We start from the raw sequence: 19257 nt of genomic DNA, 5'->3' as shown, positions 1-19257 counted from the left end.
TTCAGTATACTTGGTGTAACACGACACTGTTCAGATGATGACATTAAGAAATATTATAAAAGACAGGCAGTTCTTGTACATCCTGATAAGAATTCTCAGCCGGGTGCTGAAGAAGCTTTTAAAATTCTTGTACATGCTTTTGAATTAATAGGAGAACCGGTAAGTTCCGGTAATTAATTATTTCAAGTAAAATTAAATAATTTCAGTTTTTTAAAGCTATGTGTTGTACCAAGAGTCTGCTTCTTTGTTGGAATTTAAGAAAACGGTTAACTTATTTACGACTAAGTAACATGTTATAGTTGTAGTGAAGTATTAACCTTATTTTGCATAGTAATAAACTTAATTGATAATGGTAATATTTTATTAATCAAATTAAGTATTATTTACCAAAGTGTAGGCTGTTAAAAAAAAAAAACCATATAAATTTCTCTGCTGATTTTAGTGTGTATAATACTACTTAATCCCGTAGGAATGCATGCAAAAGACTCATCATTAATATTTAAAATCTGTGCTGGTTTATCATTATAATAATCGATACAGGGAGGAGAAGGAACATCAGCCAGCACCAAGCTCTTCATAGAAAAATGTTCAGAAACTACTTTAACGTTCCAGAGGATGATTGTAATTATATTTAATGGATAAAGAACCTTCCTGAAGAAGAAATTGAGAGAAAATGAAGAACAAAAAGTCCAAAAGAAACAATAAAAAAATTTTATATAAAAGCACACAAGGTTTGAAGTATGCTTGAATGAACAAATGGGTAGCTCTGCTGCTGTTACTACACGTCAAGTCCTAGGCCCAGAGGATGAACACTGCTGAGGACAAGCGAAGTTCAATTCAATATAGTATATGATAAACGTGAGGACAGTGTGCAGGAGCATTCGGAGTGAGTGTACAGTAACAAACGAGCAAAGAGTGTTCCATTTTGGGATGGTATAGTTGAGTGTGAGAGGCTGTTTGGTGAATTCATTGTGAACAGGGGACAAAGTGACATTAATTTATAAAAGTGTAAGCTAGTTTATGTTTTGAACATTAAAAGTAATTAATCCTTGTATAAACCAAGTTTTATAGTAAAATTGGAATTGAGTTTAGTATCTATAATTGAATTATTTTGTAGAAATTAAGCGATTCTATAGTAAATAAATTATATTTGTATGAATTTTTAACACCCAACAGTATGACTATTCGATATTTTAGGTACACTAGATAGTAATGTATACTAGATACAGAATCCTTGTGATTTTATTTAGTTATTAATTGTTTATACATTTTAAAGCTATGTTGTTTTACCACACGTATATATTAAACAAAAGTTTAGTATATAAACTTTTTTAAATAAATCTTTTTATTTTGATTAGTAGTTACACGTTAAATGGTTCACGTCATGAATGGGTAGATACACAACTGTTCCATCATTTAACTGATGAATCAAAGGAAATCATGGTAAAACCTTGATCAGAGCAGTATTATAAAATAAAAATACCTGTGAATAAAGTCTACACTGATTATTAAAGATATTATAAACACGTGAGAGTTTTTAATATTAAGGTAAATACAAAAAGTAACAAAATAATAAAATAACACTGGTCAATGTAAAATTTGGAACTGAAAAGGGTGTAGGTGTTCTATGTAGTATTTTTATGCTCTATCTAAATACATATTTCAAAACAACCCATCACATAACGTTCTTAAGTTACATCCCCTTAAATTTATTCGTTTTATCATTTGTGAAACAAACAACACAAATAAGTGAGTACATCTGTATGTTTACTTATTCACGTCTGATTTATATTGTGATGCATGCTGTAGACCTGTATTTGATACGTAGCAGTTGAATGATGTTATTTGATGTAAAAGTCAGACATGTGTAGACATATCAATGAGTCAAGTAATAAGTAATTCAACGCGATGAAATTTTCTTCAGCGAGTTCAGTTTTCAGTATGATTTGCTGTGTTCTGTAGTTGCGGTAGTATTTTTATCATACGCATATTATAAAGATTGTTTTATAAGAGATGCCTGACATAAATTTAGTGAAAGATTTTTATGACAGAACAACTTTTGGTATTATTTTATTGAACATTAAGATTTGTTAAGTTGTGTGTTTCATGCTCGTATTTTATTGCACTCCATGGTGAAAAACTTTTATGAAGTATTTTAAGTAATTAAGTATTTATAAACTAAAACCTAATTATTTTTATAATGAAGTAAGTATATCTGTATTATTTCAGTTTACTTTTATTCGATAAAACATTTTGAATTTTACAATGAATAAAAATCGGGGTTATAAAAATTCTCCAAATATTTTTTGTTACATTTGTGGAGAATTCACTACGAAAAGTCAATGAAAGCCAGTATCAAATCCGCTGAAAACTGCTTAGAAACATTATTTTGACTGCCTCTTGGAAGACCAACATAAATCCTGGGCTCCACATGTAGCATGCATCATGTGCTACATTAAACTAACCCGGTGGTTAAAAGGAAAAAAAGCATCAACGTCTAAGAAGGGGAAAGGTTCCACCAAGATACATTGCAAATGGAACAACATTATATCAAGGTAGATGGGATGGATCTATGATGAGTGACTATGCTGGATGATTAAAAAAAAGAAAAGACTTAACTGAACAAAAAAGGAAAATAAGATAAAAGAAATTAAGATAGACGTAAAAGTATGTAAAATAAAGGTAGGCATTTTTCATACGCTGCAAAATTCCATTTCCATATCCCACATACAAACTTCAACCTTATGTGGCGATAACATATAAAAAAAAGGAAAAAAACCCGTTTAAATATCCCTCTGACAACTAGTTTCAAAACCGGTCTAAAGTTTCTATTAAATAAATAGTCGGTAATAAAACATTTAATAAATTTTTTGGTATGAGACCACCCACAACTGCTAGCCCTCATGGGGAGGAGCAAATCAGAAATCTTAAACGGGGTTACGACTGTGATACATTGAAGCATATTGAAAAACAAACATTTTGTTGTAAAAACTTTAAGCTATGACAATCCTAACCAAAATATTTGCAATTTAATATTTTTCACTGCTAGTTTTGAAAGAGGTGTATGTCCCAGTTAGTGGTTTCATATCGGTAAATAGATTTTTTTAAGATAAGAACATCTGCTAAATTTCATTTTTCTCTAATGAAATGTCAAAAAGTTTTTTTGAGTATTCCTATACTTCATTAATACTCTTGTACATGGAACTAATATAGTTAAAACTTTTCTTGGTTGTATATTTACGTAAAAAAAATTGAAATTAAAAATAATTAGATCGTTACATATTGGAAGTTTCAGTATATCTATACTATTATATAATGAGGAAGAGGATTTTTGTTTGTTCGGAATAAACAAAAAACTATTTGATCAATCACAACCAAATTTTTATCTATGTTTGTTGGCATAACTGACAAGGATTTTTGATACATTTCATCTTGAAAAATCGGTTATAATTTTATTATAATTACAGTATGCTAATTTATAGGTTTCAAAATACACTTAAGCATTGAAATGGATGTCTGTAATGATTTTTTTGTTCAAATTAAGTTTAACAAGACATTTATTATAATGACAGTTAGCTGGAGTGAAGATTTTTCTAAAATATGTTCTAATTTATTATATTTAAATAATGAAATCATATTGTTTATCGTTGAAAAATTGTACTGTTTTTATTGTTAAGAAGGTTCTTTACTTAGAATATTTTTTGAATTTCTGTGCGCAATAACAAAATACCAAAGTACCATATAACTATTATACCATATAACCATATAACTATTATAAGTACCATTATAACTATCCTCTACTAAAATCAAAGTCATCTAGAGTTCTTCTCTCCTCTTGTATCTCATACATTAAAGATACACCTGTGCAAACTTTACGTATTAATACAAACGACATCAATAAATGTCAATGTGTACTTCTATGTAAGTAAGTAAGTAGAACCGGTTGAGAAATTTGTTTCTGAATGAATTAAAGGAATTTTTTTTTTATGGTCCCATATTACAGGTTTATAGTGATTCACTGTTATAGTAATGATACCAAAGAAAGCAGGGGCAGATAAATGTGAAGAATATAGAACAATTAGTTTAACTAGTCATGCATCAAAAATCTTAACTAGAATTCTATACAGAAGAATTGAGAGGAGAGTGGAGGAAGTGTTAGGAGAAGACCGATTTGGTTTCAGGAAAAGTATAGGGACAAGGGAAGCAATTTTAGGCCTTAGATTAATAGTAGAAGGAAGATTAAAGAAAAACAAACCGACATACTTGGCGTTTACAGACCTAGAAAAGGCATTCGATAATGTAGACTGGAATAAAATGTTCGGCATTTTAAAAAAATTAGGGTTCAAATACAGAGATAGAAGAACAATTGCTAACATGTACAGGAACCAAACAGCAACAGTAACAATTGAAGAACATAAGAAAGAAGCCGTAATAAGAAAGGGAGTCCGACAAGGATGTTCCCTATCTCAGTTACTTTTTAATCTTTACATGTAACTAGCAGTTGATGATGTTAAGAACAATTTAGATTCGGAGTAACAGTACAAGGTGAAAAGATAAAGATGCTACGATTTGCTGATGATATAGTAGTTCTAGCCGAAACTAAAAAGGATTTAGAAGAAACAATGAACGGCATAGATGAAGTCCTACGCAAGAACTATCGCGTGAAAATAAACAAGTACAAAACAAAAGAAATGAAATCTAGTAGAAATAATAAAGATGGACCGCTGAATGTGAAAATAGGAGGAGAAAAGATTATGGAGGTAGAAGAATTTTGTTATTTGGGAAGTAGAATTACTAAAGATGGACGAAGCAGGAGCGATATAAAATGACGAATAGCACAAGCTAAACGAGCCTTCAGTAAGAAATATAATTTGTTTACGTCAAAAATTAATTTAAATGTCAGGAAAAGATTTTTGAAAGTGTATGTTTGGAGCGTCGCTTTATATGGAAGTGAAACTTGAACGATCGGAGTATCTGAGAAGAAAAGATTAGAAGCTTTTGAAATGCGGTGCTATAGGAGAATGTTAAAAATCAGATGGGTGGATAAAGTGACAAATGAAGAGGTATTGCAGCAAATAGATGAAGAAAGAAGCGTTTGGAAAAATATAGTTAAAAGAAGAGGCCTTAGTATAGGCCACATACTAAGGCATTCTGGAATAGTCGCTTTAATATTGGAAGGACAGGAAGTAGGGATAATTGTGTAGGCAGGCCACGTTTGGAATATGTAAAACAAATTGTTAGGGATGTAGGATGTAGAGGGTATACTGAAATGAAACGACTAGCACTAGATAGGGAATCTTGGAGAGCTGCATCAAACCAGTCAAATGACTGAAGACAAAAAAAAAGTGATTCACTGTTCATTTTAAAAGGGTATGGATTTACTTTTTTAAATTTCAATATTTTTAATATGTCTTACATGAATCAGGCTCAAACTTTTGTCAAATTTGAGAATAATTAAAGATAATTTCACGGTAAAGTTAATAAAATTTTACTAAGCAAAACTATCTTTATTTCATGAAAATTGGCCCGATAGATGTTTGAAATCGTTCAAAATATGTTTACTGCTTGTGAATTCATTCATACCATCTTAAATATACCGACTGATTATAAAATTTTCTCTTATATTAGGAAAGAAGAAGTAGGTATGATCACTGTGTGGCTGAAACTCACCAGATGGAACATGCTTGGACTGAATTGAACGATCTTTTAACACAGTTACATCAAAAAATGGAATATACTGCCAATACTATCAGGTAATTATTCAATTCATCCATCAGTTGTATAATTATTTCATTTTAAGTTAAAATCGAAACAAATGAATAGCTTTTATTTTTGTAAATTATTTTATTTATCGGTTAATGCAAGATAACCGATTTCAATCGGTCCTGATCACTAGACCCAATAAAAAGTGGAGGAAGGAGTTGTGGAAAAATAAAAACACTAATTTTGAAAATCTAAATTAGTTTATATTATGAATGTTAGTGTTTTCAATTTTTTTTAATAAAAAATTGAACATTAAGTATTATGTTAGATACTTTGCAAACAATACTCAATGCAAGATTTGTTAAGCGTGCAAAAATGAAGAAAACAAATATTTTCGAAAAAATCTCATCTCTTTATCAATATTATTTCCTTTAAAATTAACTACGATTTATAAAGTCTTCAAAATAGGTAGATGTTTTAGCAATAACATCATCTTTTTGTGTAAATTTCTTAACATGCAAGACATGTTATGCTATTTGGAAACATAATAGTTCAAGGTGCAAAAAAATTCAAGCAAATTCAATTAACTCAGAAGATCACAGCAGTTGTTTTTTTTTTGTGAACTAAAAAACAGTGTTCTGCTGGATACTTCATGAAACTGGGAACAACAATCATAGTAGAGGTGTACTGTGAAACACTTGAGGCATGTATTCAGATCCAGTAATGTGGGGATACTTTCTTGAGTATTTTTTTGTTGTAATAACACACATCCACACACTGTTGAGAAAATTCATCAATATAGATGGGAGTTTTTGATTGTTGCCCTTATAAACCAGACATGGCTTATAGTGATTAACATACATTCCTTTACCCAAAAAAAAAGCTGACAACAAAGTTTTAATACAGGTGATTCAAAGAAACGAGAAATTAAAAAAATTAAATAACGTTAATGAAAAATTATTTTTAGAAAATGAATTTTATTTCAGGTAATTGTACAAATGTTGCCATTTTAGGATACATACATTTTAGTTTATTTTTTAAAGATGGCATCTTGCAGGTGACCTCCTCTTATATGTAAAAACACTCACAAAGTCTCTTTGTTAAATTGTTTACGGTTTGATGTAACATCTCTACTGGAATTTCCGCAATTGCTTCTCGAATCTTTGCCTTCAGTTCTTCCGTCGTAGCAGGCCTACTGTGGAACACTTTGCTTTTAAGGTGACCCCGCAAAAAGTAATCGCAAGCTGAGAAATCAGGTGATCTGGGAGGCCATCTAATGTCACCGTTTCGTGAAATGACCCGTTGTCCAAACAATCGGCGTACAGCTGTCATCGATATTCGTGCAGTATGTGACGTTGCTCCATCTTGTTGAAACCAGGCTGTGTTAAGAATCGGTGGAAATCTCTTTTGTTGTTCCACAACAAAGGTTTCAAGCACGGCTACGTAACGAACCGACATCACTGAAATCGCAAGACCGTTGTCATCCTCAAAAAAATAAGGGCCTATAACACCGTAAGATGACATAGCACACCACACGGTCACTTTCTGGCTGTGCAACGGATGCTGGTGTAGCTGCGTAGGATTTTCTTGTGCCCAGTATCTGAAATTTTGCTCGTTAACAATTCCACAGGTGGAAATGCGCTTCGTTTGACGTCCAAAGTTCGTGAGCAAACTTTTCGTTATCGTTTATCTTCTGAAGCATTACATTACAAAATTGTGCTCGCACAACTGCATTGTTCGGTTTCAGTTCCTGGACGATCTGCAACTTGTACGGATGGAATTGCAAGTCCTTCGCTAACATTCTTCGAACACTTGAACTATGCGACTGTAAAAATGCTGAGAGACGACAGATTGACCGATGTGGACTTCGTGTGACAGCATCTTGTAAAGCTTGAACATTCTGTGGTGTACGGACGGTTCGCTCATGGCCTGGAGGTTTCTTTTTCATTGCCGAACCGGTTTCCTCAAATTAGATATCCATGTTTTAATTGCTTGCGCTGAAGGAACACGGTCGTGCCATCCCTGTTTAAAGTGACAGCGAAATTCTCTACGCGCTCCCTCCACACTGTCATTGTTTTTATAAAACGCTTTGATAGCAAATACACACTCCGCACCACTTCTAGGATCCATGACAACTAAATGGCAGGTTAGGTTAGAGAGGCTGGCGCCACTTATCGAGTGGTACCAATCGCCCACGGCTACCAACACAACTTTCAAAATTTCCCTTTTCTTTGAATCACCCTGTATTTTCCTCGAATTGTTTATTTATTTTTATATAGTGGAAAAATATTGATATGTGAAAAAATTACTTAAGATTTTTTTTGGGGTTGTGGGGTAATATTTGATGAAATTTTATTGTAAAATTATAATAATTGCATGAATAAATAAATTTAAAAAAGTGTAAAAGAATTTAAAAATCTATATTTTATTCTGTACTCCACCTCCAAAATCAACTTAAAAGAAATGTTTTTGATTTTTCTGTTTACTTTGTCAAATGTAAGAAACTAAAAAAAAATTCCACTGAAAAATGTGTACAACCAATAAAAAGTTATTAAGATTTCATTATTGGTGATGGGGGTTAATTATGATGAAATTTTATTGTAATCTTATTATTAAAAATTTATCATTCAAACTTTTAATAATATTAATAGTTTAAATAAAACAAAAATTATAAAAATTATGTTTTGAACTTTGATTGCCGCCCCCACCAATAGTATTTCCCACAAAATATTGTTTTTAGGTAAAAAAAAAATTGTTTAAAAAATATGCAATAAATAAAATAAAATTGTTACTTTTTTATTTTTGGAAATGGGAGAATTTTAGGGCAAAATTTAAAAAAATGAAGATATGCTTGCATGTACTGAGCTTAATATGAAGTGGGATTGTTTGTAAAATTTTAAGAAAATTGAATTTTTTTTCCTGTTTAGCCTCTGGGAATCACTGTCAGATATTATTTCAGAGGATGATATGTGTGAGTGTAAGTGAAGTATAGTCTTGTACAGTCTCAGGTCAACCATTTCCGAAAAGTGTGTTTAATTGAAACCCAACCACCAAAAAACACCGGTATCCATGATCTAGTAATCAAATCCTTAATCAAGTCTTTATTAGGATTTTAACGTTGAAACTCTGGACTTCAAAATCAGCTGATTTGCAAAGATGCATTCATCATTAGACCAACCCGGTGGATTAAGAGAAAATTGACCCTAAAAACTGGCTACTCCACCCTGTAAAAATATTGACCACAAAATTTTACCACATATAACCCCATATATACACGAGTCTCCGTACAAAATTTCATCAGAATCATTTTATCTCAAAAGTCAAAAGTTATTACGCTTCAAACAGTCCAACTTATGTAGGTATAAACACTATACCCCAATTATTACTATTTTTTTTGGGTCATGAAACCATACTTTCTTCTTATGTCATAGCTCTAGAGCTAAAGTAAAGTAAAAAAGTGGGTTTGATCTCAATAGTTCAAGAATAACTTGAAAACAAGTGTTGAACTGATCTTTGATTTTTTTTTAATGACCTGTCAACCCTTCCTTTTGAAACATGTTTTATAGGTTTGGTAATTCTCCCAGATCTCTGCTCTAAATATCAAATAATTCTGAACTAAACCTCTGCAAGCATAAATTATTGAGTCAAGTTAGTGATTTTTTTGTTTGCAGTATTCTATAAATACAGGTCCAGAACTCTATCTCCAGAAATTTCAAAAAAATTGAAGTTAAAAGCACAATTTTTAGGTTAAACTTGTAAATTTACTTTTTTAAATTGCCAATAGCCAAAGAACTTATTTTCATGATTTTTGTACGGTTTAATTTAACATCTGAAAATATCAAGAGCACAGAAATCCGTAAGGTTATTTTGTAATCGATTGTATTATTTTAAACTTTTTTATAAGTTTTTAACTTAAAATGAATATATATATGTATTTCTATTACAGATGCACTAATTGTGGTAAAAGACATCGTAGGGTACCAGTACAGAGGCCATGTTATGCTGCTAGATTCTGTGCTCAGTGTAAAATTCGTCATTCTGCTAGGGAGGTATGTTTTAACTAAATTTGTTATTTTAAATGCTGTATATTAGTTGTTTTTAGATGAATTTAAATTAGTTTATCCCCGTATCAGTTCGTAATGAAACCATTGGTGATTCAGCAGCCTAGAAATTTTTCATGTAGAAAATCCTGCATCAAAGTTCAAAATAAGCTGGTTTCCTATATTGCTGTATCCAGACATATTTCATGATACCCTTTTCTTGACGTCAAGAAATTAAGCATCTTTCCAACATTTCAAAATACTCTTCATGTACTCTTCAAAAAAAAATACGGTCCTTCATATATTTTTCAAAAAAAGAAATATGGTCCAAACAAGTGTTGTGATGTCATCCTAATCCATATCATGACGTGTGGTGAATTGTTTATTTTTTTCGGATTCATGCACAAAATGAGGACTCTAGCCCAGAAAATCACATTCCTGGTTCAAAATTGCAATAAATTGCACATTCATCAAAATATAACTCCTACGTGAGATATTACATTTGGAAATTGTGGTAATAAAACATAACAAATGTTTCGTAATCTCCAACCAATAATTCATTCATAAAACTCAACAAAAAGTGTTACTTATTGAAATCGTTTTTAATGTGATCATGCATCGTTGACCACAGTAGAATAGGTTTAATTTGAAATTCCTTAATCAAATCAGCAATGGCGACACATGTTGCATATGCATCTTCTTTTGTTCACTAAACAGCTTGCCTTTAACACTGCCATAAGTAAATGCGTGTTTCTCCAAATATACATTATCACTTTACAAGGAGGTCCTTGTTAAAGTAATGCATTCATTATTTGTGGCACTGTTTGTTCTGTATATCGTCATTCATGCAACCAACTGCTCCTCGACACTGTTAACGCATCCTTCAAATCAAATTCATGGCTTTGGAACTGAACAAGAGTGCAAGCGAGTGCGCTGTGTAAAGTTTGAGGGCAGGATTACCAACAGCAGTTAAGACATTATTTCTTAGAATCAATAACTGTGCGATTTCAAAACAGTAGCGACACGGTTAATTGTAAGGAAGGATACAGGGACTTCTCGGGCATGCAGTAGTATGTACTCTTGCTCTATGTCTGGAAGAAACGCTCAGTGGAAGTTTTTTGAGAGCATTACAATCTGCCCATCTAACTGGTATATTAAATTTCCATCAGTCCTAAAGAAAAAAATCTGTTCATTAACCCAGTACTCCATTAGGAGTTGGTTACTCAAACTTGCACTATTACTCATCGTAGCAGGTACATATATGGTAGGTATTGGGAATTATCTAATTTTTTTATATCTAATTTTAAATTTATATTCTTTAATATAAATTTTTGATTATGTAATACATCCATAATGCATTTCTCTATTATCACTACCATTTCCTGAAGCTGAAGGTCCTTCCAAGAGTGTCAGTTGTTATTAAAGGGTTAAAAATATTTAATGAACATTTTACTATAATATATAACCTAAGGTTATTCTAATTGCCAGTTCGAGGGTTAATTATTTTAATATAACTTTTCTTGAATTATTCATCAAACTCTCTCTGTCTCTCTCTTTTATTTTTTAGGGTGACATATGGGCAGAGAGTTGGATAATGGGATTTGTATGGCATTACTATGCATGTATGGAAGGTCAGATTTATAATATAACTGAATGGGCTTCCTGTCAAGCTGAAAATTTACAACATTTAAAAGCTAACAGTCATGCTGTTCAATATAGGATAGTATTAGGAAAGCAACAACAGCAGCAGCAGCAGCAACAACAGCAGCAGCAACAGCAATATCAGCAGCATGAACCACAGCATCAACAGCAGTCGCAGCAAAATCAGCAAAGACAGAGGTCAATAATTAATTTTAATTTGCTAATTGTTTTAAGTCATTCAAGATTTTTTTTAAATTAAATGTAACGTATGTTCTTTTGTTGGTCGATGACCACATCTATTGAGTACTTCAGGAAGTTTCTGTCGTATTCTATAGGCGTATTCCTCTCATCGAAATATTGAGAAAAGAGGTTAAATAGGTCTGGTTACGGTTTGTTTTTGAGTTATGATTAACAAAAGATTTTTTCTACTTTAAAGGTCATATTAAAACTATAGAAAAAGTATTGAGCAAAATTAGTGTTTTTATGTGCACTTGAAATATTGAAAAAATGGACCAAAGAATTATATCTCCTCCAATTTCTGAGAAAATTGATCTCTGTAGTAAAAATCGTGTTCGGTTAGATTTTTACAACAAAAAACATTTTTAGGTTTGCCGTAAATTTAATTTGTTAAATTACCAGTAACCAAACAAAAATTTTTAGAGAATTTAATTATGAGAAAACTTAAGTAATTTAAATTAATAAAATTCAGAAAATTTTAAAATATTTTTATTGTAAACCAAAGACAAAAAATTCTGAATATCCTGCACAAAATTTTTAAAAATGATGAGTTAAAAGAAAAACTCCATTTTTTGGGGGATTTTTAAACAATTTTCTAGGCATTTACTATAGATAGTTTTGAGACCTGTTTTTAATGTAAGCGGCATCCAAGACCACTAATATGAGTCCATAGAGTTTTAGTGTAACATTATTTGATGTTTAGATAAGAAATCTTTATTTAACTAGCCATTACTCAAAAACAAAGTATTTCCAAATGTATGTTTATTTAAAGCTTTTTTCATAATTTTGATGAAAGAAATATTACTGTAAGTACGACACATTTCCTGAAACAATCTATATTAATACCGCTATTATCCATTTAACACTAAAGTAAAGAAACATTGATTATGATAAGTAAGTGGATGATGACCATTCACTCATATGCCACTAATGTCTTATAGTGCATTTTAAGAAACAGCATCGGTTGCATTAGTTCTCAAAGTTATCACTGTAATTGAGGGGGGGGGGATGGTGAAAATATGCATTAATGACAAAATTTCTCCCGATGTAACCAATTTTTTTTATCCTGTATTTTTAAAATGACATATTTTTTGTATACATTGACAGTATTTTTTTAAAATTAAAATAAAAAATGTACGTAGAATGAATCATTTCTTATTCTATGTGAATTTTCCTATTATATATATATTGACAAGATTTATACATATAGTAGGCCAAACAACGGTCTTATAAACAAATTACTTATAAGCAAAGTTCTTACAGTGCATTTTACGGTTTTTCTGTATCGAGTACATCTTGGACACATATTCTTGTCCAACTGAGATTTTTTGTTTAACTACATTTTAAATCTAGTTATTTTCAGTCATCCTGCCAATTTAATAAGTAACTGCACAGCATCTTAATTTATTTAAAATTAAAATAAAAAAAACTGCTGTGAATGTTTTAAGTGTACTTTTAATTTACATGTTATAAATCGTTTATTTTATTTATTAAAACATGTGCGAACTTCATTTAAAAATATCCAAACTTTTTTTCTCTGGATAAGAGATATTGAGACTTGTGACTGACATCATTGTGTAGCAAAGGAACTACTGAAGAATCCTCCCATCACCCATATGTGTCTACAATGATTAGATTTTTATAATATTCATTTGAAATAGGTATTGTTTGGACCAAGAAAAGAAATGCAGAACTCAGTCGAACCAAAAGACGATGTGGACCGTCATTTTTGGCATTAAAGTTATTATTCGCTATGAGTATCTACCCAGGATTTATAATCAACTGTCTCTATTACTTAGAAATCTTCAAACATCTCTGCCAGAATGTGAGGAAGACGAGATCTAAACTTTGGCATGACACATCGTTTTCATTCACCAGAAACAATGTGCAGTCCATGCATTGCTGTTAATTTGCAAGTCTTGTATAAAAAATTCATTCAGTGTCATCCTTCACCTTCTGTACTCATCCAATCTAGCCCCTAATAGCTTTCTTTTATTTTCAGAATTAAAGTTGACATTAAAAAGACAAAGTTTTGAGAATAGAGTACATAAAAGAAAATTTGCAGAACCCCCTAAAGTTATTTAAAAGAGCATCCCAGTGTGTCTTCTAACAGTGTAAATGTTGTGAAAATTGTATATAATGAACAGGGTGAACGATTGTACTGATCAGCAGTTAATACCAAACCAGACTTTTACATTTAACACAGACTTTTTAACATTTGATGGTCTTTAACAGACTTTTAACATTTGAAAAATTGTTACGTATCAGAAATGAAACGGTTTACCTTTACAAAAAAGTTACAGTTTACCTTTAAAAAAATATGTTCAAAGTGAGCATTCAGCGCAGCAATGCACTTCTATGCTCTAGTGATCAAATTGAAAATCAAATGATCCAAAATGCTATTGGCACTGAAGTTGTAATCTTGTTGAATGTTTATCTTCAGTTTACCAATAGCATGGGGAAATGATTTTATATTATTTGAAGGAATTCAGTCCTTCAAATAACCCAACAAAATGGGGACACAAAGACTGTCATCGTTTGCATTCTTCTGTAACAGTCACTAATTTGCAATTTGAACACAAAGTTTTCAAATCGCAGATCGTTTATTGTGTAACAATTGCTCCATCTTTTTAAGAGAAGCCTTATTTTTTTTTACGATCTGTTGTGTAAAATTCTTCTAAAATTGTATGGTACACTTCTGTTTTGACGGTTCAGTCGAAACATATTCTCGCAGCTATGCGATTATCAGAAAGCATACCATGCACTGATGTTTTTATCATGAAATGGTTGCTCAAACATCTGGTGATGATTTTTAGTCATCCAATAACTAGTGTCGTGCAAATTAACATATCTCAACTAATGTGAAATAAAGCATCAGATCTATCTACCTATCGACAATGTTTTTTGAGGAGCCCTTCCCAATAATAAGGATGTTAGGTTCTATTCTCTTGAGTTGTTACACGATATGGTTTCAAATATTTTTTTGGACCAGCAGAAGTTCTTTGTATATTGGCTGTGGCCTCTTGAATCCTATTGGAGGGTTGCTGATTTTGTTTTGAGTTTATAAACTGACTCTCATCGTATGCCATTTTTTACTTCCTTATACAAATTAAAGGAAGTATTGTGCTCACGAAAAATGTTGGTTTTCAGATTTCAATGGAAATAGCCATTTTGACTAGTTTCGTCATGACATCTACAAGTACATACGTATATACGTATCTCGCATAACTCAAAAATGATTAGTCGTAGGATGTTGAAATTTTGGATTTAGGACTGTTATAACATCTAGTTGTGCATCTCCACTTTTGATTGCAATCAACTTGACCAAACATCCAAAAAATTAGGATTTGTACTTTTTCTTAACTGCAGTAATAAGCTCTCATTGAGAGCTTTTAAACGGGTGGTACTTATTTTCATTGGTTCCAGAGTTATAGCCAAATGAAATTTTAATTAATGAAATATTTGGATCATATAAGGGGAAGGCACATCAGTTTAAATCACACTTCGTCTCCTTTTCTCTTTTTAACTTTTTTTCAATTTAAATTTATTGATTTATTAATAACTAGCTAACCTGGTAATGCTTTGCTATTGAGTGTGTATATATATATATATATATATATATATATATATATATATATATAAGGGTAAGTCAATTATTATCCGCAATATAGTTATACATTTTATTGCAATACAAATAGGAAACTTACATATACATCATTTTTCAACATAGTCCCCTTGCACTTCAATGCACTTGATCCATCGTTGCACAAGCTTCCCAATGCTCTCATAAAAGAAGGTTTTTGGTTGAGCTGTGAGCCAGGAATGAACCGCTTCTTTCACAGTTTCGTCCGAGGTAAATCAACAGCCCCGTAATGCCTTTTTGAGTGGCATTTGACTACCAAACAAGTTAGTCAGAAGGGGCAAGATCAGGACTATACAGAGGATGAGCCAGTACTTCAAAGTTCAGTTTCTGAAGCGTTTCAGCAGTGTGGGCAGCAGTATGTGGACAGGCATTGTCGTGTAACAACACAACACCTTTCGACAGCAGTTCTCAGCGTTTTCTTCGAATTGCAGGCTTCAGCTTGGTAGTAAGCATCTCACTGTAACACGCACTGTTAATTGTCGTGCCCCTTTCCTTATAATGTTTCATTTCTGGGCCTTGTGAGTCCCAAAAAATCGTAAGCATCAGTTTTGCGGACGGTTGGGTCTTGAACTTTTTTTTGCAGGGCAAATTTGCATGTTTCCATTCCATACTCTGCCATTTACTCTCCGGCTCATAATGATGTATTCATGTTTCATCACCAGTGATGATTCTGTCTAAGAAGATGTCCTGTTCATTACCATAACAATCCAAATGTTTTTGGCAGATGTCCAAGCGCGTTTGTTTATGCAACTGTGCAAGTTGTTTTGGGACCCATCTTGCACAGACTTTCTGAAACCCAAGTCTGTTGTGGATGATTTCGTAGACAGATCGTTAGTAATTTGCAGATGATGTGCCACATCATCAATAGTACTCTTCCGTGTAAGTAAACCATGTCACATGCACGCTCAATGTTTTCCTCATTTGTGGCGGTAGACGGTCGTCTGGCTCCTTCGTCGTGTGTCGTGCTTGGGTGACCATTTTTAAAATTTTTCAATCCATTCGTAGACACTCTGTTGCCATACTGTACCAAAAGTCTTTGATCAATTTCAGCCCCAGATACACTTTCCGACCACAAAAAACGGATCGCTGAACATCGCTCTTCTTTGGTGCAAACAGAAAGCAGACCAGCCACGGTTAACGGCAGGGCAGTGATAATGGAACTAACCTAGCAGCATCAAACCTGCACATACATAACAACACTTAAACCACGCATGCGTTATCTATGCAACACGACAGTACTACCAACATAAACAAAAATATAACTAAATTGCGGATAATAATTGACTTACCCTTGTGTATATATATATATATATATATATACTAAATGAACACAAATGAAAGTTTGATAAAACATAAAACTGAACATTACGGAACATCACAAAATTTAACCTTTCCTTTTTCCAATCTTCACCCATTCCCTTTCTCACAAAAATATTTCTTTTCATGTAATTAATATATATTCTGAATATGAGCCAAATCAAATAAATACAGTCTTCTGAAATATCTTGACCCCCAGCCCCACCTTGCAGATCCATTTTTTGTAAAAACATTTCTTTTCATGTAACTAATAGATAAACTGAATAGGAGCCAAATCTGACCATAAATAAAATTTTTCCAAATATCTCAACCCCAGCACCATGTAGCGGATGCATTTTTTTTTGCAGAGGTATTTCTTTCCATGTAAGTAATGCATAATCTGAATATGAGACGAATCAGATCATAAATATAATTTTTCAAAATATCTCGACCCCCAGCGCCACCTAGCAGGTCCAAACTAATTCAGAAACCTTTGTGTGCGAGCGCACAACTCATCAAAGTTTTATCACAGTTGGATGAATGGTATAGGAATGCATAAGGGACAAATAAACAAACATTCATATATATATATATAAGATAGATAAACCTGTGATTGTAAAAAAAATTTTATGATAAAAATAGAGTTATTAACGAAATAAAATTATATGTACTTTTAATTTTAAAAAAATGTGTATATGTAATTTAATAGGCATACAAGGAAGTCAGTAGTGTCCACATCAGATTTTTTATCTGAATCATCTATGCTACTCTTTGCTGGGATACTGGCACACAAATATTTGACGCATTTTTTGAAAAGATTCAGAAGTCACAAAAGCTTCCGTTATAGGAACCATTTCTTCATTCGAATAACCTATTTTAGAAACACACAAATGCAAACAATTAAACTAAACACTGCACTGAAGCGTGAATAACCATTTCTTCATTTGAATAACCTATTTTTGAAACGCGCCAATGCAAACAATTAAACTAAACACTGCACTGAAGCGTGAATAGCTTACAACTAGCAATAAATGAGAGTAATAACATGTACAATCAATAGTGATGCAACAGCAGTATTAAAGTTTACACTGAAATAACTGCAGTTTGAGCCAGTTAGTTGCTTATATTGCCTGTATATTACTGTAAATATTCAATAATTTTTTTTTCAGAAACGGTTCGGTTATTTTTTGAACAGACATTATCCATTAGAAAACATACAGACAAGAAGAAAACACATTTGCTTCCAAGAGAAAAAGAATTGACTGCAAATATAATATAAGGAAAAAATTTACAGTAGGATGTATTTATTACACAATAAGCATATCAAAAAAATTTATAATTTTAATGATATTAGCATTAAACGAAAATAACAAAATATAAATACGCATCTATTTAATCCCTAAATATAGCTGATATGTGTACTGTAGATTACAATATACTACATCTTCACCTCAGTACAATTATTTAAAATAATTTTTTTTTTTTACAGCGAACCTGATCTAGAAGAATTTTTAAATAATTTATATTCACACTCTAATGCAAGTAATATGAATCAGAATTCTGCTGAAAATAATATGTCAAGACATCGTAGAAAAACTAAACGAAAGAAGTGACAAGTATCGCTAACAAAGATATATGCTACGGAAATAATTGAATTAATTGAATTGATTTAGTCATCGCTTTGTGTATTATATTAATAATAATATTAATTATTATAATAAAAAATGATAATAACATTAATTAATATAATTAGAATCTTTTTTTTTTATTGTGAAATAATTTTTGCGTTAAGTATTAAGTCCCATGTATTATTTTAATTATTATTTCTAATTATAAGTAAGTATTTTCTTTATTAGAATGATCTTGTATTTTCAGTTTTGATTTAAAGTTGAACTGTTCTTAATATACTTGACTTGACCTAATACATTTTATATTAATAAACTTTTTTCTTTTATTTATTAATATGACTTTTATTGTTTGGTATATTGATATCGATATAAAATCAAATTCCCCCTCCATATAGAAAAAAAATCAGTTTCCTTCTCTAAATTATCAGTATAACTAGATTTGATGGTGATGATTTTTATTAGCACTTATAAGTTTTGCGGGTTGGATATATTATCTAACTGATTTTTCTTTATCAAATTATTTATTTGTAATTTTCTATTTTACTCCTCCTTGATTCAAAAACTTTGCGTCTAATTAATTTTCTTTTGAAATAAAAGATTTGATAAAATTTTCCTATCATAATTTTCATCATTAATACTTATTATTTACCGGCCACATTTTGATGAAAAATATCAAGTTCCATATTTATAAAAATATCCAAATAACTAATGAAGGAAAATGCCCGTTTACTGTTGTACAGGATGCTTTTTTAGTCCTGTTACCGAATTGTTAAGGCTGGTAATTTTTTTATAGGAAAGGGAAATTTTATTTTGTGACATGAAGTTGGTAGCGCTACTCAACCGGTATAGATACAGCAGTGTGAGTTGATTCTCCTTGAGCTGTGTAATTTTTTGTGCCGTTTCCGGTCGTGTTACGAACAGAATATATTTTACCATAGAACAACGAGTTTTCATTGTTGAACAATATTTTACTACGAAATCATACGCGAGTGTAATCCAAGCTTCATCGCTAGTGTGTATAAAAATTCGATTCCATTATCATTTATGACAGACCTAAACCAACGGCAAT

The 19257-nt window shown here is 31.6% G+C and overlaps 1 protein-coding gene across 2 annotated transcripts in view; it reads left to right on the top strand.

The window, feature by feature from the left end:
- Positions 1-18522, top strand: part of LOC142332857 (uncharacterized) — a 94148-nt gene extending 75626 nt beyond the window's left edge. For both annotated transcript variants that reach the window (XM_075379528.1, XM_075379529.1), the window contains exons 10-14: positions 6-159; positions 5629-5753; positions 9650-9752; positions 11311-11582; positions 18050-18522. In XM_075379528.1, coding sequence (XP_075235643.1) covers positions 6-159; positions 5629-5753; positions 9650-9752; positions 11311-11582; positions 18050-18173 — 778 coding nt within the window. In that variant the 3' untranslated portion in view covers positions 18174-18522. The remainder of the gene's footprint in view (positions 1-5; positions 160-5628; positions 5754-9649; positions 9753-11310; positions 11583-18049) is intronic.
- Positions 18523-19257: the final 735 nt, after the last annotated feature.

The sequence above is a fragment of the Lycorma delicatula genome, chromosome 12 (assembly GCF_047948215.1).
Source record: "Lycorma delicatula isolate Av1 chromosome 12, ASM4794821v1, whole genome shotgun sequence".
Taxonomy (NCBI): Eukaryota; Metazoa; Arthropoda; class Insecta; order Hemiptera; family Fulgoridae; genus Lycorma; species Lycorma delicatula.
Note: the sequence above shows the minus strand (reverse complement) of the source record. Positions and strands in the feature narration are given on the sequence as shown.